This window comes from Podarcis tiliguerta (genome assembly GCF_965153285.1).
Source record: "Podarcis tiliguerta genome assembly, chromosome: 6".
In the NCBI taxonomy this organism is placed as follows: Eukaryota; Metazoa; Chordata; class Lepidosauria; order Squamata; family Lacertidae; genus Podarcis; species Podarcis tiliguerta.
Window position 1 is genome coordinate 43363277 of NC_139539.1, and position 23859 is coordinate 43387135.

General features: G+C 45.1%; 2 protein-coding genes and 2 long non-coding RNA genes across 7 annotated transcripts in view; 1 reads left to right on the forward strand and 3 right to left on the reverse strand.

Moving 5' to 3' along the window:
- PPARD (peroxisome proliferator activated receptor delta) overlaps window positions 1-1205 on the reverse strand; it is a 50106-nt gene extending 48901 nt beyond the window's left edge. Inside the window, exon 1 of one of the 2 annotated variants that reach the window (XM_083445702.1) lies at window positions 1063-1205. The gene's annotated coding sequence lies outside the window, so the exon portion shown is untranslated. The remainder of the gene's footprint in view (window positions 1-1062) is intronic. The other variant, XM_083445697.1, reaches the window with a different exon arrangement.
- An 87-nt stretch (window positions 1206-1292) lies between these two features.
- LOC310680511 lies at window positions 1293-3283 on the forward strand. The gene is made up of 2 exons (XR_014512820.1): window positions 1293-1570; window positions 2040-3283. It is a non-coding gene; the product is annotated as an uncharacterized lncRNA (long non-coding RNA).
- Window positions 3284-9147: 5864 nt separating this feature from the next.
- The window catches only part of DEF6 (DEF6 guanine nucleotide exchange factor), a 45372-nt gene continuing 30660 nt past the window's right edge, over window positions 9148-23859 (reverse strand). For all 3 annotated transcript variants that reach the window (XM_083445753.1, XM_083445755.1, XM_083445754.1), the window contains 8 exons: window positions 21673-21900; window positions 20396-20542; window positions 18257-18365; window positions 16678-16976; window positions 15137-15303; window positions 12698-12896; window positions 10815-10905; window positions 9148-10092 (listed from right to left, as the gene is read on the reverse strand). In XM_083445753.1, the coding sequence (XP_083301879.1) occupies window positions 9887-10092; window positions 10815-10905; window positions 12698-12896; window positions 15137-15303; window positions 16678-16976; window positions 18257-18365; window positions 20396-20542; window positions 21673-21900 (1446 nt within the window). In that variant the 3' untranslated portion in view covers window positions 9148-9886. The remainder of the gene's footprint in view (window positions 10093-10814; window positions 10906-12697; window positions 12897-15136; window positions 15304-16677; window positions 16977-18256; window positions 18366-20395; window positions 20543-21672; window positions 21901-23859) is intronic.
- Window positions 11691-12691, reverse strand: LOC310679987. Its single transcript, XR_014512590.1, has 2 exons — window positions 12558-12691; window positions 11691-12187 (listed from the first exon to the last, which is right to left on the reverse strand). It is a non-coding gene; the product is annotated as an uncharacterized lncRNA (long non-coding RNA).

The window sequence follows — 23859 nt, forward strand, 5'->3', positions numbered from 1 at the left end:
GACTTTAACCATTCTGGGTTCCCAAGTAGTGAGGACTGGGTAAAACCTACAGTACTGCACCCCCTAGAGAGGGCAAGAGGGTTGAGGTGATAGCTCAGAAAGTGTTGCAGAGCCTCCTCCTTCCCAACACAGTAGGCAAGCAACTCCTGCCAGGATACCCACTATTTTCTCTGGGCATCTCGGTTGGCTCAACTTCTCTCCGCAGTGCCATCTACAGAGGAGAGTGGGCAAAGGCAACAGCAGCTACCTTCACTCTTTGACTGGGTGGTGCACCTCCCTACAGGTAGCGTCAGCCGTCCCCGCCACTGCCTCTCACTTCCCTACTTTGCTGGGAAAGGTAGTAGCATCAGCTGCCCTTTTGCCATCTGAGTGGGAAGGGGAAAGGCTGAGGAGAGGATACTGCTGTCACTCCCTTGGGGGGGACACCAGGCAAAGGGGACTGAGCCCAGCAAGTCCAATCCTCACCCTCTCTACTTCCAATGTCCAGAGAGAGGGAAGCAAGGAGAGGAAGCAGCGGATCATGCAACGCCACGGGGCCCGATCCTCCACAGCATGCTACAAGCACTCCCGATCCGCCACTCGCCTGGTCGGTGGGGTGGTGGATTTTGGATAACGGGGGTTTGTTGTTGGGGGCGAGTTGCCCAGGGAGCAGCATAACCTAGGACTGGGCTAGAGGGAAGGAAAAGCTAAGACGCAGGTTTTCCTTTTTTGTTTTCTTCCACCCTCCTTCCAAGAGAGGTGGGGGACGGGAGGAAGGGGCAAGCGAGCGCCAGCTGTCCTGTGCCCTGTGCCTCCATCCTTCCCCCAGAGCCTGAGAGGGGGAAGGGGGGGTGCTGGTGTCACCGGGCAAGGCACGCAGCCAGGCAACGGGGCCAAGCTCAGCTGCAGCTGACCCGGAGCAGCGGCCACTGGGCACCCCGGAGGCGGACAGGCCTCGGCAGATACCCCAGGGCACAGACACCCCCCCCCCCCGCCAAGCCCCTGTCTCGCGAGGCGCCACACAGAACTCCCCCCGTCCCTTCTCCGCCCTAGAAACGCCGCCCGCTTCCCCCGCCACCTCACCTGCCGGCCACGAAGGGCGCGCGCTCCCCGGCCGCCCTCGGCGCAGAACTTTTGTCATGAGAAACCCCAACCCGGCCCGACAACCACAGCAATCTCTTCGTCTTTTTTGTCCCCGCCCACCCTCTCGCTCGCTCGCGTCACGCGCGCTGGGCCTGGCGTCACCTCGCATCGCCACCCCCGTTGGCCAGTCAGAGGCGCGAGGGAGGTATTAGCATATCGCCACGACGACGGCCCAAGCCCGTTCCCGCCCCCCTGAGGAGCGAAGGTTCTCTCTCGTCAGCAAAGGAGGCCCACCCTGTGGCTGGCTACCTCCTGCCCCGGTGGTCGTCGAGTGGCAGCGGGTTCTTCCGTGGAAGCGGCCGTCCGAGGGCGGAGAGTCCCTCCAGCGGGAGCGAGAAGTGGACGCCCGTCTCCGACATCGGACAGGCGGATGCAAACAGGGCCAGGGACTTTCTGCATCTGGTCGCGGTGCAGAAGGCACCACTGAGGCTATTGCAACCCACTGAGGGTGCTCTTATTCCGCGGAATAAGCCCCACAGAACTCAAGGGGGTATATGAGCATCTGCTTTGCATGCAGGAGGTGCCAGGTTCAATCCCCAGCATCCCCAGTCATGGGCATAGCCTGGATTTATTTATTGGGGGGAGGGAGACAGAACCGAGCTTTTATTAAAATTTATTTACTTGATTTAGGGGGGCAGCTGCCCTAGCTATGCCCATGTCCCCAGTTAAGGATAAAGAAGGCTGCTGCTGCTGCCTTAAACCCTGGTGAGCAGCTGCTGACAATGTTGACAGTACTGACCTGGATGGACCAGTGGTCTAAGTTAATGTAAAGCAGCATTATACGTCCATGTGTTCTATAACGTTAAATAATTTCAGACGAAAAAGAAACCTCGTTAGGATGATGTACTGGTATGTTAGGAAAGTGGTGGCGTTAGATCTTCATATTCATTAACATTACTGTGCAGTGTGCATTTTAGATCAGCCTAAGACCACTGGCTAATTTCTATATATATAAAAGAGAGGGGGCTGGATTTAGGCCTGCCTGGAAAGCCGCATGCTTCCCCTCCTAGGGATCAGGGAGAAATCGGAATCAGTTCAGATTTAAAAGCAAGTATCAAATCCACACTTCCTGAAATTCACACTACACGGATTTGAAACACAGGAACTGAAACACAGACAAAATTGCTGCAGAAATGTGGAAAACTGAATTTAAGAAAAGAAAAATGAGAAACCGAGAGAAATGAAATTGACAAATACTTCCCAACTCTTCTCCTCACCCTGTTACAAGCACAGGCAACAGGACACAGAAGTAGTTGACACATACACAGCGGCAATTTACTGCTACTTAATACAGTATTGTGAACGCTCACTCCACTTCTGTAAATGGCAAGAAATTTCTAAGCCACGGTGCTTATCCAAGTCTGATTCCCTGTGGAAAGATGTCACTGGAGGCTTATTAGTGTTTTGTAATCTTTGCATTTATTTACATACATATACAGGTTGAGTGTGGGTGGAGACATAGCTTAGGCACTCTAATGAAGTCACAGTCCGCTGCTCCCACCGCAGATCTCCTGGGAGACACCTAGCACCCCAAGACACTTACAGAAACTAAACTCAGGGTCTCCCCAACCAAGCTATTCGGGATAAGGGAAACATATTTGAAAAACTACCTACACGATGTGGCTGCATTAGTGACTCCCTGCAAATCAAAATTTCAATCAGGAAAGAAATATTGGGCTTTTACCTCTGATCTTTCTAAAAGCAGTTTCTGAGAGCAAAAACAACATAGTATGAGCAAACCATTGTATCTAGAATTCTAGATTTCATGGAGTTAATGGCAATAGGACAAGACTAGGAAAATAGCAGAGGCACCAAAGCAAAGAAATAAAGGAGCACCTTTGATTTGAAAATTAATAATTTATTATTTATACCCCGCCCATCTTTAAAGGGCGCATGTACAAGTAGGTCCGAGTGGTGTGTATGGTTTTTCTTTTGGCCCTGCTAGGAAAAACCACTGTTTACCTCTGAAATGGAACAAATGTCAATTGGGTTTTCCGTGGATTGACATTTGTTCCGATTCAGTGATAAACAACGGGTTTTTCCGGGGAAAGCGGCATGAAAAAAAAAGCTTGGACCAACATCTGAAAAGCAGAGACCTGTGCCTGCAAATTGTGGCACGAATGAAAGTCTGGATTTTCAACTGAGGCAATTGATAGTGGCCTGTTTGGGAAGGAAATCTCGTTAATCCAAGTGACACGCTCATAAAAGTTTTAAATATATATGTCACCTTAGAAATTGTTTCATTAGACTTAGGAGGTGTAATGAGAAATAGGAATTATTGTGAATATGCCTAATACTATGGTGTTGCCTAAAATATCATTTGATGAAGGAGCAAAGACTTCATAGAAGGTCTGAATAGTTCCTTAACCACCTCAGAATTTGAAATTGGGGGAGGGGACATGAAGCAGTTTGCAGACTTGGGAGGCAGAGATGGAAGTTTTTATAGCTGGAGTTGGCTATATCCTTGGGGTGCAGTTGCTCTTTAAAAATCTGAAACAGGATTAGCAGTTGTGGTTCTGCTTTTTAGAAGCCCAGTTACAATAGGTTCTGCATTTATAATTTTAAATATAAATATTACAAAGGCACTTTTAAGTCTCTGGTGTACCCTCTCATTCAAAGGAAGTTATGTACAACTGCACCTGCCCTGGACTTATTTCAGTGTTGGAAAGTGGGGGACAGCATATATAAGCAAATTAAAATTTTACTATTAGCCTCCACAGGTAAAGTCACTCTGGTACAGTATCCTTCACCACATGCCCTGCCCTATGAATTTAGGTGAGCTGTGAGTAGTGAGCATGCCTTCTCAGCCATGGTACCCCCCCCCCTCCTATGGATTGCTCTGCCCCAGGAGACTCACTCATCTCTTCCTAGGCCCTAACCTCAATGCTCCACTTCTGCACTATCAAGTGTCCTGCTGAGGTAGACTTGACTACTCCTTAGCCCTTTATTGTCTCCAGACTTTGAAGTGGTAGCCAAGTGTAAGTTAACTGTTACCCCGGTAGTATTGCTCTCCTGTCTGCCTCTCTTCTTTGACTTTGCTGCTATTCTTTACCATTCTGAATACTACTGGGAAGCTAAGCAAGCTTGTCAAGGATCAGAACCATTGTAGATGGTGGAAAGGCAGAGAACGGGGCATGGAAAGAAGAAAAATATTTCTTCCACTTTCTCCCACACACTGATTTCTGGCTACTTTTTCTGCAGGGCAGAAAGCCAGAAAGGAACAGTTTGATCATCAGCCACACCTTGAATTGTTCCAGAGGATAAGGCAGGCTACAGCAAACACAAAAGAGTTTTATGGCACACTAAAGACTTGCAGATTTACTGTGGCTTAAGCCTTTATGCACAAGAGACCACTTATTCAGATACATATAAGAGTTGTCCTCAGTGTGCAGGTATGGAACTGAGTATGTTTAGTCTGGAGAAAATTAAGCAGAGACATGAGAGTTAATTTCAAATATCCAAAAGGCTGTCACACAGTAGAAAGAGCAAACCTGTTCTCTGTTGTTCCAGAGGATAGGGTAGAACTAATGGACCGAAATTGCAAAGAGGCAGCTTTCGGCAAATCATTAGGAGAAATGTCTTAACAGTAGGAGCTGTCTGGCAGTGAAACAGATGGGCTTGGTGGACTCACCTTCACTAGATGAACTTGAGTAAAGACAGCATGATCATTTATCAGGGCTCCTGTTGCATGGATAGAGCAAGGTGCTGATAATGTCAAGGTCACAGTTTTGATCCACTTATGTTACAGTTGCATATTCCTGCATGGCAGGTTGTTGGACTAGATGATCCTCAGGGTCCCTTCCAACTCTTAAGGTTCTTTCCCTGGCCTTTGACAACTGAACTGAGGCATCCAGCACTGAGCAGGGCGCTGGACTAGAACACCTCCAAAGTACTTTCTAAGTTTCTCTACTTTTATCACACACACAAAGGAAGGAAGGAAAATCCAGCTAAGGAAATGCAGGTCCTTAAAAACTTTTACCACATTAAATTTTCTTCTGTCTGTCTCAAACTAGCAGCCTTGTACCTGGTGTTGCTTGGGAATTCTAAGAACACTGCTCCCCTCACCCAAATCAGTGGTGTTTTGAAATCAGTGGTTAAAATCACTGACAGTGCAATTTCAAAATGTTCAGTCCATCATAACAGCATCTAACTGTATCCAAAAACCTGCTCCTTGATCTCAGGAACCATGCAAAATTTGGTTATGATATCTTAAGAGGTGTCCAAACAGACAAACAACTTTCCAAAATATGTACAGTGGTACCTCGGGTTACATACGCTTCAGGTTACAGACTCCGCTAACCCAGAAATATTACCTCGGGTTAAGAACTTTGCTTCAGTATGAGAACAGAAATCGTGCTCCAGCGTCGCGGCAGCAGCAGGAGGCCCCATTAGCTAAAGTGGTGCTTCAGGTTAAGAGCAGTTTCAGGTTAAGAACGGACCTCCGGAACAAATTAAGTACTTAACCCGAGGTACCACTGTAATAGAATATATAATTGATTGTGGGGATCTAGGCAGCAGCCTGCTGTAAGATGAAAGTGGCTCTGGCCTTGAAAATCTGTTACAGAAGGTACCAGATATCTCCTTTCAAGTTAGGAATTCAGCTGCCCAGCCTCAGAAAGTGGTAGTTTGCATGCCTGTACCATTTGGCGACCTGTTACCAACTTTCCCTCAGTATTGTTTCATTCTGCAAACATTTCACATTTAACAATATATATGTACATTTAAGTTTTCCAACCTGTGTGGTCTCTGTTATGCAAAAGTATACAACTACCAGGATAGCTTAAAAAATTAAAACCCAAGAAAGGGAGCAAGCAACAGTGTGGCTATTCCCTGCACCCACCACCATCTATCATATGTGTCAGGGAACTGCCATCAGTGCTGGAGGGAGAGAGCAAAATCCAGAGGGATTCCGGAGAGCGTCCCGGGATTGGGAGAGGCAGCCCATCTTCTGGGGAAGAGAATCAGCGTAGCACCAGTGGAGAAGGGGGGCAGATGGGGGAAGCGGCGAGGCGGTCCCATGACTCCTTGCTGGGGACCAGCGGGGAGAGTAGAGGTCCTCCGCTGCCTACGCCCTCCTTGCGCAGAAGGCTTTCGCACAGAGAGAGTAGGAGAAGACTAGGCGTCAAAGAGCTTCTTTGCTGGAAGAAGTTTAAGAAACGCCCACTGACGGATTCTGCCAGCGATTGAGACAGCCACGGGTGAGTGGCTGTCCGGACAGAAAAGGTTCACTCAGGCAATCCAGCCAGGTGTTTGCACCGGCTTACGCACGAGCAACCCCTAGAACCATTACAATATGTGAACTAGGGATCATGCTTTAGTGTTCTCTCCTTGAAGCATGCTTTTACTGATCATCTAGATAAGCAGTAACAGAAGAAGCAGGTGTGTGGTGTTTCGGCAGAGGAAGCACTCAGGAAAAAAGCTGATGCAAGGAGTTTCTTTTCTGATGTCAGCATAGCAGGACCAGAAATGAAGAGACCAGAAACAGCTTTGCTCAGTGTTGTTTTAGCTGAAAATAAGAAATGTGGTTTTATAAGGCCAATTGTAGCTCCCACCTGTAATGAGGTAGAAAGCAAGTTCAGCTTCATTTCTTGAGAAGAGATAAAGTCCAAACAAAATACATCTATAGTGGCTGTTTCCTACATGAATCATGGAAACTGTAGTTCAACTCCTCCCCAGCTGCAACGCCCCTAAACTACAATTTGTAGGATCATAGAATTATTTCGAGTAAGTCGCATACTTTAAGTGTATGGTGTATACACATGTCCAGGGGCAACAGAAGGATGTGGAGGCAACGGCAAATGTGGCAGCTGAACTTGCTTAGGCTACTTTGAGGGATAAAGAGGGCCCCATCTCCATTTTCAAAGAGGCCCTTCCAGGAAATCTCATTGCTGAACTATTAAGGCATGAGAATGTTTAATTGCCCAAAAGCAAGGAAATGCAAAACAGCAATTTCTGCCCTCATTGGCCAATGTGGTAGTCTATATCTCTGTGATGAGAGAGAAAAAAATTTATTATGAAGTGCTTAAGGTCCCTGATTCAAGGCCTGGCAACTCTTGTAAACATAGAAAAGAAAAAAGGACCAAGTAGTAGAAGGTGATGGGAAAGGCTTGGGACTCTGGAGAGATGCTACCAGTCAGAGCAGACAATCCTGCTCTATATGGACATAGCTAAATCCCATGAACTAGCTGTCAGTTTGCAGTTTTATCACCTGCTATGAAGAAAAAATGACTGATTGTAGGCCCCCCTGCTGTCTCTCTTATACACACACACACACCACTTTGTAAGTTCTGCCAAAGATAAGGGTGATAGTCAAAGAAATTCTTGCACCAGTTAAAGGGAAAGTGCCAGCAGAGTGATATTTTCCCCCTCCTCTCCTTGAGCCATCTTCAAATATGCTCTGGAGGGTTGGAGGAACTGCTGGGGAAAGAAAGGAAAGAAACGGGAGAAGACTTCACTGTGTAGGAAGAAATCATTGTGGTGACGTACGTTTACCTAGGATGAATACAGCTCTAACTGCTATCGCCTTCTGAGTGAATTCACATCCTCATGAATTCATACTACAGCAGTAGGAGAGATTTGAGAAACTGTATATCAAGGGCAGTGAGTGGTTCTCAACTAAGTTTTAACCAGAGGAGACCACTGAAATTAATGGACCTAACTTAGTCATTGATTTCAGGAAGGATTATTTGTTTCATCATTAATTAATCACACATTTACTTACACTTTGGCTCTGGTCTGGGATTGCTGATGTTTTGTTTTTAAGCAATAAAATTTCATTATATTAATAATTTTCATTAATTTCAATGGTTCTATGCTGAGTAAAACTCAGCCTCCCAGTATGTGCATTTTGCTTGTTCATGCCTTATTAACATGTATGTATGAGCTACTTTACACAATCAGTAGACATTAAAAAAAAAAACACCTGCCCATTCTCACTACACTTGAGAAATAGCATGAATCAATGCTGCTGGGGTTGTGATGGGGGGCAATCTATGCACACTTAAAACTAGCTTATCAGGGAGAAGAAGGCTAGGCTAGAATTCCTCTCCCCAATATTGATTTGTCTACTGGTAGAAAATATTATAGATTGTTTTTATTGAGACTAGACCCTGGCAGCCGTTTCCCGAAGGGTTGCAGGAGATATGTCAGAACCATCACTGCTCATGTTGTAGGCATGCTACCACCCGTGGCCAAACAGGTTTTACTAACTTTTCATAGTGCTTCAAAACCCTGCAAAACTTGTTTGTCACGGATGATAAATGGGACAAAAGAACTGAGGGGGCATACCGCAGGCTACAGTGGCTCTCTTTTACCATTTGAAACTGAGAAACTATTGTTAGCTTTTCAGACTCCTAGACTGCCAGCCTAAGTGCACTTAGTGCAGAGTCTCACTGCATCCAGTGGGACTTGTTTCTATGATTAGGTTAACACTTCCACTTCTCCCACATCTAGAAAAACAGGAATCTGAGCAGTTTCCCACTTGCCACTTGCTTTCTGAGCTCGGGGCAGAGCGGTTTTCTGTTTGCCCCGCTGCGAAACGAGCTCTTTAGCGCTGAATCAGAGCAAATGTCAATCCACAGAAAACTTGATTGGCATTTCCTCTGATTCAGCAGTAAAGATCGGGTTCTCCCAGGGGAAAGTGACACCACAAGCGGAAGACTGGATAAGCCCTATGTCATGTTATGGAGAAAACTCAGTCCCCCACTTTGATCACTTTTGAAAATACTACTGTTTTTCAGTTATAATTATTTTTTGTTGCGCTGGAGCACAGTATCGTTCTCCTTCACTCTCCCTCTGCGTCTTCCACAAGCCCTTCTCTCCCCCTCTCCATTTCCTTCCCGCAGCTGTGCACCAGGAAATTCTATTTACAGTTGCTTTTATAAGAGACTCTCCTTAGGACACCAGTCGTATTCCTGTAACATAATCAGAATGACACAACTCACAGTACACCCCCCCCCCGAAAGAACTGTGCTAGTTCCTCCAATGCCCTTCCCCCTCTATATATCTTTCACAATGCTTGCTTGATAACAAAAAACAAAGAAATTTCATTTAAAACTCATACTCTACATTGCACAGTGATTCAGGGAAACTGAGCATCAACTTGTTTGTTCTCAACAACTCTTTGACAAGGCTTGCACATTGGTTTCAAAAGTTAGAAACATAACATTTTCAGAATTCATTATATAAACTTGGGCCATATTTGTATCTTCAGCTGCCAAATAATAATAATAATTAATTAAAGATGTGGAAAATTAACCAATATTGTCCCAAAGAAGCAGGACTCAGACTGTTTTAACAACATATTGCAAACCACAATGGAGCACAAATATATTTTACCATTAAAAAAAAATGTTTTTAAAAGAATGAGACATCTTGGCACATTACAGCAGTGGTTACCAGCAACAAGAGCAGTTGGAAATTCTTCATGCCAGTATGAGAGTGTGATGAGGTTCTTTCATCTTCTGCAGAAGCCAAATAAAGTGTACCTCAAGGGAACTGTAATCCCAAAGAACCATACTCCTGCATTTTGGATAAGGAAACTTCTGGTTTGTCCATTTTATATACATCAGGTGCTGCTTTTGCATACTAAGCAAGTTGCCAGCATAGCCCATGGCTTAACAAAGTAGAATTCTTATCATACTTCCCTATACAATCTTCACATCTGTCCAGTGCTCATATGTATATACTATAGTTAAACTGTCATGATGTTTACGCCCCGGTCCCAAAATTTCAACAAGTGGGTTGGCCTGGCTTCTGTAGCCACTCAGAGGGTTTCTGAGCTAGGATTATCTTTATCAGGTGCCTGCAGCTGTTTCTCCATCTCCCCATTTAAGTTTTCTTTGCTTCCATTCTTCATAGCATCAGATTTCTTCTTTTCCAGATTCTGCTTCAGTTTGAGGGAGGAATCTCTCCTGGACAGGAGTGCAGGATTGAAACCAGGGAACCCTCCACTCACCACTGTACGTTTCTCTAGAAAGAGATGAACAAAAGCACTTAGAAGCAACAATAGAGTATTGCCATGCATAAGCTCATCACTATCGTTGCAACAAAGCTCCTTCAAGAATTTGCATGCAAGAATGTGTGTGTTCAAATTAAATCTGCTAGTCTCCAGAGGAACCTAGCAGTCACAGTAAATAACAGAACAAGATACAGTGGCAGCTTGGAACTCGATGGTTCCGTTCTCGAACGTTTCGGCTCCTGAACGCTGAAAACTTGGAAGTAAGTACTCCGGTTTTTGAACGTTCCTAGAAACACGAATGTCCAATGCGGCTTCCGTTGTGAAAAAACCTAGCCATCAGCCAATCGGAAGCCACACCTTGGAACTCGAACATTTCGGAACTCGAACATTTTTCCGGAATGGATTACGTTTGAGTTCCGAGGTACCACTGAACAAACAAACAAGGCAGAATGTTCCAAACAAGGACATTTTTATTTGTATAAGAGCACAAAGGATCTTTAGAACAACAACACGGCTCATAAACCCTGGAGGGATCTGACCTCTGTGCACAGTTAGGAGGAAGATCAAAAAGAATCGCCGATATTACTTTCTGCAATGCAAGATTATTCCCTGGTAAGCAAACAACTACCAGATACAGCTGTGTGCAAGTTTGAAGCAGTGGGTCAATTGGCTGCAGTTATCAGATTTAGCTGTGTATTTGCTCCAAATGCAAATACTTTATGCGGTCACTTACCTCCTGGTGCAATGGGGTGCATCAGTCGATTCATCTGAACATTCCAATGCTTTACATTGGTGCTGGCCTGTTGAAGCTTCCGCTGGGCCAACTGCAATGAAACAGGAAAAAAGCACTAATCAATCAGGCAACATCTCAAATTAACAATAATGTATATACTTATCGTCATATACAACCCATCCAACCAAGTTCTCAGGGCAGTTTAAAGAAGCGATAAAATATAAAGTACAAATTACAATAAAAACTCTGGCTGGTATTCAACTACTGCACCCTGTCAGTGCAAGAAATTCAGCTTGTGCAACAGGACTGTCCTCTCCCCATGTGCATCCCACACCCTCCCAAATCTGCTCCAGAGAGTTGGGGGAACCCCTAGAACAGATTTACCATTCTGCCCAGACACTGAGGTCCAGCGCCAAGGGCCTTCTGGCAGTTCCCTCACTGCGAGAAGTGAGGTTACAGGGAACCAGGCAGAGGGCCTTCTCGGTAGTGGTGCCCGCCCTGTGGAACGTCCTCCCATCAGATGTCAAGGAAATAAACAATTATCTGACGTTTAGAAGACATCTGAAGGCAGCCCTGCTTAGGGAATTTTTTAATGTTTCATGTTTTTATCACATTTTTAATATTCTGTTGGAAGCCGTCCAGAGTGGCTGGGGAGGCCCAGCCAGATGGGATGTGTATAGGTAAGTAAGTAAGTAATAAATTATTATTGTTGTTGTTGTTGTTGTTACATTGCACCAGAGGAAATCCTTGCACTGATGAGACACAGTACAGTTCCCATGTTCTTCATTGCTAGCCCAAACATTCTAACATAATTAGCAAAGCATACAGTAAAGACAGCACAAAACCAGGAGCAGTGGGCCCTTCTAGGGTCCTTCTAGTTGCTATATGACTGCAGATTTAATCACCTAATATTTTCAGAGAAGTGCTGATAACTATAAAAAATGCTAGCTTCATAGAAACAGAATTGAAGAATTGGAAGGGATTCTGAGGGTAATCACAACTAAAACATCCATGACACCCAACCTCTGCTTAAAAACCTCCAATGAAATAGAGTCCACCAACTTGGTCCAAGGGAGTGTCTCCTTTTTAAGGCAGCACAGGTACTGGGATGCAGTTTTCACAGGGCGTACATCATCTGGAACTAAATCTCTGGAGCTCTCTCTCACAGGTGTACCATACCTGTTTACTGCTAGTGATTTACTTTGGCCCAGATTTGATAGTTTGATCTAACAGTAAATAAGTGTGTCCGTGTGTGGAAGAAGCGGGGAAGAGATTGCCTTGCTTTGGGAAGGAGACTACATAAGGAGGCAACTTGAGCCCTTTTTGAATTGCGCAATTCAATTTTGCACCATGCAAATGCTATACAGTGGTGCCTCGCAAGACGAAAAGAATCCGTTCCGCGAGTCTTTTCGTCTTGCGTTTTTTTCGTCTTGCGAAGCAAGCCCATTGACGGAGTAGCGCTATTAGCGCTATTGACATTTTAAGGGCTAAAAACGGCTTTTTAAGGCTTGGGGGATTAGCGGTTTTGCTGCTAAAATGTTTTTAGCAGCTTAGCGATTCAGAAAAAGGGGTTTTGGAGCGAAAACCCCCCCCGAAAATTTTCGTCAATTTTCGTCTTGCGAAGCAAGCCCATAAGGAAATTCGTCTTGCGAAGCGCCTCTGCAGACGGAAAACCCTTTCGTCTTGCGGGTTTTCCGTCTTGCGAGGCATTCGTCTTGCGGGGCACCACTGTAATCAGTTTACTGTTTTAAGCATGTAGTTTCTACCTTGCCATTTTGAGCTACTTATGGGGAGGTGGGATAGACAGTGGCTAAATAAGATGTTTCTGTGGCAGTAACACTCTCCTAGAGAGAATGGGAAGCAGAGACAGCTCCATCACTCACCATGACATCCTGGTCCACCCTTTCTCTATTGACTCTCACTTCTTCCAGCTGCTGTTGGGCCTCTTCCAGAAACTTGCTCTTGTTTTCCATCTCTTGCTTGAGGATCAGCTTTTCATGCTGGGTTCTGATGATGTACTCCTCCTGCTCCTCCTTCAGCTTCATCAGCTGCTTCAATTTCTCCTCCTCTTCATTCAGCAACCTAACAAAATTGCAAAAGAAGTCAGTTACATTTCACTCTATGAGCAGTGCTGGTGCTGGGCAATTTTGTTGCCCTGTAGGCCAGGCTAACTACTTCCACTCCCCAGAAAAAAGAAAAAAAAACTTCAATTTTCAAAAACAGACGTCTTGTAGAAAAAAATGAAAAGCACAAGGCTTGAAACTGCTAAATTTACTTTGAATTGCTAGAATAAGTAATACAACAGTTTTTGAATTTCCTTCTCAAATAAACAAAATGGTTTAGCACACAAATCATTTTGAATAATATTGCCATCTGCGATGTTAAGATTTAAGTCTCTTAAAAGTTTTGGTTTCAGGCACATCAAAATCTCACTTTGCATGCCTTTTCCTTTGCAAATGCTGTCACCAATTCCTTCAGGTCAAGTGCTGATACTTGGGCATGTTCAATGGATATACCGTATTTTTCACTCTATAAGATGCACCAGACCACAAGACGCACCTAGTTTTTGGAGGAGGAAAACAAGAAAAAAAAACATTCTGAATCTCAGAAGCCAGATCAGCAAGAGGGATTGCTGCACAGTGAAAGCAGCAATCCCTCTTGCTGTTCTGGCTTCTGGGATAGCTGTGCAGCCTGCATTCGCTCCATAAGACGCACACACATTTCCCCTTACTTTTTAGGAGGGAAAAAGTGAGTGTTATAGAGCAAAAAATATGGTGGTTGCCAAGCCGTATGTCTCTTTTGCCACACTGCTGAGCCTAAGTTCTTGCAAGTTTGACTTCTGAAAAACTGTTTTCAAAATCTAAAAGTCATATATTATCAGAAAGGTATAGGTTAGAATAAAAACTAATCTGTGCCCCTCAAAGGTCAGTACGGTGCATTTCTGAGGTCAGTGCCCTAGGCAGCTGCCTAGTTGGCCTAATTATAGCACAAACCCTGTCTATGAGCAATTTTCTTGTTTAAGCCTCTGGTCAGTTCCAGTACAAACAGGGAGAGTCCATGTAACTGTGAAGGAAAACAGTATGATTTGCAAGAAGTGTGTACAACTGCCTCCATTCTGGGAATCCTTGCTTAGGACACGGTGAAGATATTGGGGAAAGAGTTTTCTGGGAAATGTTTTGTCCCATCTCAAATCTCTGCAAAGTCTGGGGCTTCACCCTTGTCTCTCCTTTTCCTTTTGATCCCAAGATTCGGTCCACACCAACTACTGCAACTTCCTCTCTACCCCCTTAGCAAACGCCCTGGTGCAATCCGCTCATGTGTAGTTTTCCACTGTCTCACCTTGACCTCTATTCAGAATTGTGTCGTCAAACTCATTCACTTCTGTTGTCACTCTGACAATGCAACGCCCCCCTTTAAATCCCTTTGCTGCCTTCTGTCTGTTCCCAGATCCAGCACAAATCCCCTGCCCTTTCTTTTAGAGTTCTCCAAGGCCCAATCTCCATTTTATCTCTCTGCTCTTATTCTGATGTGTCCCTGTCCATGACCTTTGCACCTCCACCCTGTTGTCTGACGGTTCCTGCTCCCTCAAAATACTCCACTGTTCCTCTTAATCTTCTTTTTGCTTTCAGCTAATTACCTCCTAGAAGATTTCAGAGATGCCATGTCACCCCTCTTCCTTCAAACCCCTCCTCAAAACTCTCTTTTCTATTAATACTTTCCCTTCATCTATACCCCACTGCAATTCAGCCAAAGTACATGCAGCTGAAATAGATGCATATCCTCTCTGTTTACCCCTGCCTCCATTTCCTTCCTTGTCCTCTGTTGTAGGCTCCTTGGTGCAGGAACCATTGTTTTATACTTTGTAAAGTATACATATATTGATGACATGGGGATATAATATAATATAATATAATATAATATAATATAATATAATATTATAATATAATATAATATAATGCAAATTGTGCAGCAGAGGACATTTGTGTTGATACTAGCACAGATCAGCTATACCAATTCCAGATTTCCCCCAGTAAGAGGTGTATAAAGTGCAATGAAAACACCTGAAGGGGCTTCAGTTTTTCTCAGAAAAATTACACTCAGAAATAGTAGTGTCCTGCAAAGTTATAGTTACAGTAAACTGCAAACCTCAGCCCTGGTATTGCTCCCAGTTCTTCCAGAGGGGTAGATGGCAAGGGAGTACATGAGTCCAGCATCATTGAGGGATCTCACAATTATGCCAGCTGAACATTTGTTTCAGCTGTCAAAGGACATTATATCCAGAGCTAGTTGAAAGAAGGAAGCCGAGCATTCATTATCCGTACCGGGCCTGTGCATATCTCACGGCCTCTTCATCCTGACGAGCTTTAACCTCCTGGTGCAGAGCATCTTGGAGTCGTTGCTGCATCTCCTCCAGTTCTGTGATGCGCTTGCGCTGACGTTCTGCCTCTGCCTCCTTCAGTACCATCTCAGCCTGCATGTTAGCACGAGCCTGCAGGTATAATAATACCATGCGGTTAGTATGTAGAGTACACAGCCCAACAGCAGGGGGCAGAATCAGCTACCTAAACGCAGCCTACAACTCAGCCGTTGGTGCAGACTGTGGTTGGTATGGCTTTTGTCATTTCCAGTACAGATTTGTGGATGTACAAAGACAGGCATGCAATAATTAGCAACGCAGAAAGAAGCAAAAGTGAGTGGCTCAGTGGGATGTGGGCCTCAGATTGGAATTCTTTTTTGTGGGGGTGGGGTGGGGGGAGATAACACTTATTGGAATGTTAAGAGGTCCATGACCTCTCCTATAGGAGATTTCTGCCTGTTTGCCTTGGTGGCTATTAAATGATGCCATGATGAATATAACAATGCCGAGTTGGACGTTTTGCATTATGGAATATGGCTGTCACTCTGAAGCTGGATAGTGACTGCACAGAATTCCACTTGAAGCAAGAAAAATATTTTTCGGACACAGTTCTTTGTGGCACAGAGCCTGAGTAATACTTGATGCACGTTGCCTCATTTTACAGCTTGCTTGCTTGCATTAGATGTGCCACAATTATGCAACAAATAATATGTAATCTGCATGCCATGAAAAAAAAGGTGACATTACAGTTTCTAGTATACAGCAGGCCCCTATTTACAACAAGCAATTCGATTAATATCAGAAGTTTACAACTATATAAGCTTGTTATTGGCATCCGTCTGTCTTGACAGACAATGGAGTGTGCCTCTGGTGACCTCCCTGGGCCACAAGTCTAGGCATCGTTTATGGAGGTCCTGGGCTGCCCACACAAGACACCCCCCCCCCGGCCTTGCTGATGTGGACCACAGTAAAGCAGAGCAATACATTTGGCACCAGCTTGGCTTTAGGCGTTTTGCATATTATTTGAAGAACCCTGAACCTGGCAGAGTAGCACATGGGCAGCCAATGTAGATATTTTTGCAGAGATGTCACATTCTGTTGGTCTTACACCTCCATCAGTAGTGTATAGCCACTGTATTCTGCACTACCTGGAACAGCTGGATAGCACCACACAACAAAACCATAGTGTAGTGCTTAGGCGTGTGAGCCAAGAGAAAGTAGGCCTTCCATCACTTCATGCTTCTCAAAAGGATGTGCTCCCTCCTCGTCCAGCCTCCTTGCCCAGCCAGTCTAGGCTGAAGGTCCCAAGGAGACTTATTGCGCAAGCTAGAGCACCGAACAAGCCCCTAAAAAATCCACGGCATTCCTAACCCCTCCTGGCTATTGTTGGCAAGCTGACTGACCCACCAAAGATGCCAAAGAGGGATTCGTATCTTTGTTGGCTGACCTGGTCTACCAGGCAGGTTGTGGATGTGGGAGCCCCCTCGCCCTTCTCCTTGAACCCACCTTCTCAGCTTCCTGCAACTGTATCTCCAGCGTCCTCTGCATTTCCTCATGCTGCTGCTGGCGCCGCTCCTCCTCCTCGTGGAGCAAGAGCTCAGCTTGGCGCTGGGCCTCCTTCAGCAGCTCCAGCTCCTGCAGCTTGCGCTCCTTCTCCTCCTGCAGCTGCTTCAGGCGCTGCATCTCCTCCTCCTTGGCGGCCTTCTTCCGCTCCCGCTGCTCTCGCTGCTCCCGCCGCTTCTGCTTCAAGTCCTTGTGCAGAGACTTCTTGCCCTCGGCCTGGAGGCGGATTGCCATCTGGATGGCTGCCGAGGGAAGAAGGGTCAGAGGTGTCAGAAGGGGACATAGGGGCTGCCTTGGCTAGCGACTATAAACAGCCCCTTGACTCACAACCACTGCTCTATTCTTTAGGGTCAGGGAAACTCAGGTCCAGGGTCCAAATGTGGATCTTGATGTCTTTATATCTAGTGCTCAGGGATCTTCCTCGGCCACAGCCTCTACTAGCCCTGCTTCATGACTTCATGGTTTTGCCTGGCTGGAATGTGACCTTAAATTCTGATAATGTCTCTTGCTCCCATGGATGGAGGAGAGGTGAGTGCATGTAGAAACAAAGCCTAGTGCACAAAGGTAAGGTTTACATTAATTGCTCCTCCCACTTTTGCCTCTGGTTCCACCCACCACTGGCACGTAGCCCCTGGAAGGTTACCTCAAAGGGATGTGGCCCACCAATGCCTTAGGCCATCTCCTGTGAGGCTCTTCTCTAAAGCCTCACCCTTTTCAAAAGTAAGGTGGGTAGGTGGCAAAGAAGGAGGGGGGCTTTGGCACCCCTATCATGGGACACCCTCTCCAAGGAGGCTCGCCTGGAAGCAACATAGCATAAGCATAAGCCTCCTTAGCTAACCAGGCTTTTAACCTCATTGAACTGTTCCATTATCTGCTTGTTTGCTTAATCATTTTCATGGTTTTCATGAATTGCACTTCTAATTTTTTAAAAACTTCCCTGCAATTGATTTTGATGATGGGCAATATAAAAATACGTTAGAGAAACGAAATAAGGAAGAGTTGCAACATTCAGCACCCATGACCCATGAGGTTTGGGATATCTGCTTTCTTGGCTGATGCTATTCAACAGGAAGCAAAACCAAACTTCCTTTTCATACTGCAAATTCATTAAAAAATTGTGGTATGCAAACGAAGAACGCACACACACACACACACACACACACGGAAGTGTCAGACTGGCAAGACCATGTGGTTCCATATTATCTTGTCTCCTATCTCTAACACTCAATATTATTTAGCTACTACTAGGATTCTTGCAGAAGACAATATTAAAATAATCTGCACTGAAGTCCCAAATAGTTACACAAGACTGGCTTTCAATCCAGAATCATGTGTTTTTATGTTTTCATAAAACGTTGGCCATGTGAGTTACTTTAGCTTGGGCAGTTCAAGTCATACGGGGAGAAAGTCAATCCATGAATGAAGGCTACCTAAAGGGCCAGAGGCTCTTGCTACTTTCAGTTTCATATCTTAATTTCAGCAAATCTCCAAAGGTGCAGGAGAGAAGAGCCACAGTACTCACCCAGCGTCCACTCCTGCCTTTGCCTGGTATCCGAGGCGCTCATTTCATACGTCCGAGAAGGTGTTTTCACACAGAACATACACCGTTTCCCATCCTTGTCGGGCAAGATCTTTGAATAAAGGAGGAAAAGCTGACATCTCCCTTCAGCCACAAGACCACCTAGAACACTGCCAAGGCTTGAAATGCCTCAAGCCAAGGATGGCCACCCCTGCCTTTCCCAACCACAAAACAACATCCCCATCAAGGCTCTGCAACCCAGCCTGGGAGAAGCTGCAACCCTGCTGGCTTCCAGTCCTTGCTGAAAGTGGAGCTAACAGTCAGCACTGAATTTACATCCAGTGCTGATTGAAAGCCCTACTTTCAGCAACTATCTTTACAGGCTTGGCCTGACTTCAATCCATGGCTGCAAATCTTCTTCCCATACAGTATGAGCTGGGGCTGCAAAGGAAGAGTCACCTGACTTCAGGCAACTGATAGGTATGGCGGCCTTCCCCACCTGTCAAAAGTGGGCCATGGAGGGTGGGCCAGTTCTGGACTGGATCCAGTCCGTCCGTCCCCTGTCCTCACAGCATGGCTTGTCTCCTCAATTCCTCTCAGTGGTGCAATAGGTAATTTTAGACTCTGGGTGGTATGCAACAAAATAGCTCCATCAGCACAAGGATTTTTATTCATGCAATATAATGTCCTCTCCCCAAACACCCTCCCCAAATCTGCTATGGAGGGTTGGGGGGGGCAGAGAACATATTTAGGGGGTGCAGAGAGGAGAGGAAGTTCAATTGTGCAGCCATAAGTCCTTGATTTCAGTGGATACTGCCCTGTGGTCTTAATGGACTTATGTGGGGGAGGCAGATTTTTAGACATTAATGTGCACTAAAATTCACTTCAAAGTGTGATAAACAAGTCCTGCTGCATTTGGAGGCTCTTGTATTCATTTTGTCAAGTGAGGACCTGGACTTTGTGCCATGATAGCACTACTGATTCTACTTTGTTTTCCCCATACTTGGCTGTCAGCAATATAGTCATTTCCTTCTTAGTTCTCCTTTTGGGGGGAAGTCTTAAACATTTGGGGGAAGGCCTTCTCAATATGGACAGGGCTCATCCAAGTGCTTCCACCAGACCAAGGACTTCCGGCTGTTCAGTGGAACCTTCCCCTTTCTCTCCTCTTTCCTCACACCCATTAAATATGTCCTGGGGAATCCCCAAGCCTCCGGAGCAGATATGGGGAGGGTGCAGGAAGCACACAGGGAGAAGAGGACGTTCTGCTGTGTAAGTGGAGATCACAGAATCATAGAGTTGGAAAGGACCCCGAGGGTCATTTAGTCCAGCCACCTGCAATGCAGGAATCTGATACTAGATCATACAAGACAGGTGGTCATCCAACCTCTGCTTAACAGCCTCCAAGGAAGGAGAGTCCACCACCTCTCAAGGGAGTTTGTTCCACTGTTGAACAGCTCTTGTTGTAAGAAAGTTATTTCTGCTGTTTCATTGGAATCTCCTTTCTTGTAACTTGAAGCCATTGGTTTGAGTCCTACCCTCCAGAGCAGGAGAAAACAAGCCCTTCAGATATTTGAAGACAGCTATCATAACACCTCTCAATCTTTGCTTCTCCAGGCTAAACATACCCAATCCCCTCAACTCTTAAGGCCTGGTTTCCTGACCCTTGATCATCTTGGATAACACCCTTTGTTTTGAGATCTTCTGATGAGGCTCTTCTCAAAGTGCCTTCCATATCAGAAACACAGAATAAAACAGTAATGGAGAGGGCTTTACTTTTTCCTGCTGGTGATGCCAGGTTACAGAACCCTCTTCTTAAAGAAGTATGCCTGCCACCTACATTACAATTTGTTTGGCACCAGGCAAAAACATTTATTCCCCCCAGGCATTTTTAATATATGTAATTGCTTAAACCTGCTGTATGTTTTAAGCTGCTGCCTCATGTTATGGTTAATAGTTATGGTTTACTGCTTGTTTTAGTGTTTTATAATATGCATTATGAATTATTTTGGACTTGTCATTGACCATCTTGGACTCTTATTGGCTGAAGAGGGAGAGGAGAAGCCACACACTGTCACCAGCTGCCTCATGAGAGGACTGCATCTGCCTATCACGTTCCTTTTGTTTCAGAGTATGTCCAATTACCTCCACACAAGAGTTTCTGTCCAAAGAAATGCTCCCCTTTTTCTCCTTCCGTTCCTCACTCACATAGTAAGAGAGATCACTGGGCTTTAGGGTGAACCATCGTTCAGACCAGTTCCTTCTCAGATGACCCTTCTTCCATAGATAGCCCTGCTCCCAACCAAAGAGACAGAGAAACAGAGAGTGAGTAAACCAAGATCTCTGTACCAAAGATCTTTGCAAGACTCCACCTATATTACAGCCATAGCACAGATTTGTGTCACAAAGGAGCCAAAGAAACTGGCAAATTTAGAACATGGATTGTGTCAACTGATCTCCACTTGTCTTACACAGGTATATGTAAGTGTATACATGCATATTGTATATTCTGAAAGGTATACCTTATCACTAGTTTTATATGAGGTTGCATCCATGTGGCAACTTCCCACAGGGCCAATTTACTTCTGATGTGGAATAAACAAGTGACACCAACTAGCAGGAGGCTTTCTACTCGAGCCTTTCCTTTAAATGAACCTTGAGCTTGATCTGCCATCTGAACTATTACAAACATGACCATGTGGCTTGTGGGTGTCAGGAATGCTGACTTGTTTTCTTCCTCTTTGCGCAGTGGACTTAGCACAGTGTCCTATTTCCTCATTGGCTGCTGGCAGATCCTCAATGCTATACACTCAGCATGCTTCCAGAATTTCCCACTATCAGGCATGCTGATTTGGCACTTTTGACAGTTTACAGGCCAAAAGGGTATTGTGATTCCTGACAGGCTGATTGGCTGATCAGGACTGATCAGGATTAGCAAAGTGTGGGAAATCTTCCAAAGGATGGCATGCAAAATCCCATGCTAACTGGTAGATATAGCAACTACATCTTGGTGTGCAGAACCCAGAAGAAAAATGGAACATGCATACAAGCCTAAAAGTTGCCTACCCGATTATCCTTAGCATATGCAGTTACCATTCTATAGGAAAAGACAAATAAACATCAGTGTAGGTTCTCTGGTCTCTTCCCAGATGGTTGCTCCCCCCCACTTTAGCTTGCTCTACTGCTTCTCTCACTTCAAATACCACAAATTAGATCATTTCCCACCCCTTTAATGCTCTTGTTATCATTGTCCAAAAAGGTAACTAGAATGTGCAGTAGGGTTAGGGTTATACAGGCCAATACAGACTTTATTAGAGAGGAAGAAAGCTGTGCTGGGTGCCCGTGTTACAGGATTATTTCCTGTTCATAGGTAGTTCCACAAACCCAAGCAAAGGATTTCCTAATCAAGGACAGCTCTTTACCTGTTTGAGCACATCTCCAATGATCTCCTGGTAGACTTCTTCAACAGCCATGCTAATAGCCTCACGCTCAATTCCTCGTAGGAACCGGCCCGAGTTTACCAAGTCAAGAAACTGCCAGACTGTCAAACCACTCTGCTGTTGAGCCTCTTGAGAAAAGAAGTCCTCTAACTCCCCAGAGTTGAGCTCAATGCTCATGGCTGTGCAGATCTTCTTCAGGAGGTATTCCACCTGGAACAAGCAGGGGAAGTCAGCAGAGAAGGAACTAACCATGTTCTCTACTTCTAGTTATCAGATGTAGTTTGAATTCCCCCTTGGGATCACATACAATCCTTTCTTGTGCCGTGGAATTTCACTCCAGAGACTCTTATTGCTTCAAGTCAGTTCTTGCTTCAAGAATTCTAACTGTGGTTCCACATGGCAACAATATACAGTGGTACCTCGGGTTACATACGCTTCAGGTTACAGACTCCGCTAACCCAGAAATAGTGCTTCAGGTTAAGAACTTTGCTTCAGGATGAGAACAGAAATCGTGCTCCAGCGGCGCAGTGGCAGCGGGAGGCCCCATTAGCTAAAGTGGTGCTTCAGGTTAAGAACAGTTTCAGGTTAAGAATGGACCTCCGGAACGAATTAAGTTCTTAACCCGAGGGACCACTGTACAGTGACATATTCTCCATTAAAATTCTCCAATAACTGGAGAATCTTTCCCAGGGGAAAGATTCAAATTCCACTTATTTAGAAGTATCATTCGGTTCAATGGAACTTATTCCCAGAAGGTATATTTAGGACTGCAGATTTCAATCAGCAAATGATCTCCTTTCCGTTGGGGGAGGACTCACAGCCACCTCTACCCCCTCTCACAAAAAGACATTTATTACTTAATGGACTCCACAAATCAATCCTCTTCTGCTTGATGTCATCAATCAGAGAAAGCAAGCACCAAGTCAACATCTGGTACCCTCAACGCCCCCCCCCCCCCCCGAGCACCATGTCTGTGTCACAAGGCCACAATAACTGAAAATCCTCCCTCTAAAAAGAACCAGAGTTCTGGATTCATTCAACTGAATGCAGCATTTGTGGTACCCAAGTTATATCAAATGCAAAAAACTGTATGCTTGAAGTGTTTTGCAAACACATTATATGGCGCTTACAAGGGCACTTGTATATCCATCTGCAGGCCAAGCTGGAGTGAACGATGGAGTAAACTCAGAAAAGCTCTGCTAAACAACGTCCCAATTACAGAATGGCAGAGAAGTATTGCTTCTTTGCTGCCATCGCCGCCACCAAAACAGGCACAAGAATGTGTTTATTCCCATTTGAGTTTTCCATTACCTGCATTCCAACAGGGAAATGGACAGAAACAAAAGTAAAATTAGTTGGTTTTGCCTGTCATTGGCTTTGTCTACTTTGGCCTTCCTGCATTCCACTCTAGCAGTCCCCATAGTTATTAGCCACAGCTGCCACTACCTGTGGTATGAAAAGGTGTCTAAATAAACCTGAAGGCTGAAATCTCGTAGTCACTTCCCTAGGTATGAAGTCCCACGGAACTCAATGGGATATACTTCTGTATAGATGCACAGAAGTTTGCAGCATCTCCTAGGATTTATTGTTTATTTTGACTATTTACTCAGAAGCCAGATGCCAATGCTAGATTTAAAAATTAAAAATCCTCATCCATTGTGGATTCTTACACAAAACCACCAAATTCTTTAAAAACAAATGCACGCTAGCGGATGCTCAACTCCACTGTTGGTGGAGTTAGAAAGACAGCATGCTTTTTCAAGACCTGAACAGGAAATGCCTTGGTAGGAAACAGGAAGCGTAGCTGATGACTGCATGTGCACACAGGGCCTTTTCTGCTGAACTGCATGTGCACACAGGGCCTTTCTCTGATTGATGACATCCATAAGGGGGATGGAGCAAGAGTGTCAGACACAGGGGAGAGAAAAGCTTGACGGCTGTCATCGCACCTGACGTCAGCTGATGAGCTAGATGCAGTGGAAACTCCTGGAAACTATATGAGATTATTTTCTGGCTAGGTCTTTATTGGCTTTGGGACCAATGTGAGTCGGGGTTTAGTTTCTGGTCTTTAGATTTACAAACCACCTGACTGAGATTTTGCCTCTGTACTAAGGAGCAAAGGAAATCTCCTTCCCTCCAACAACATGTCTTGTGGAATTTAGAGATTAT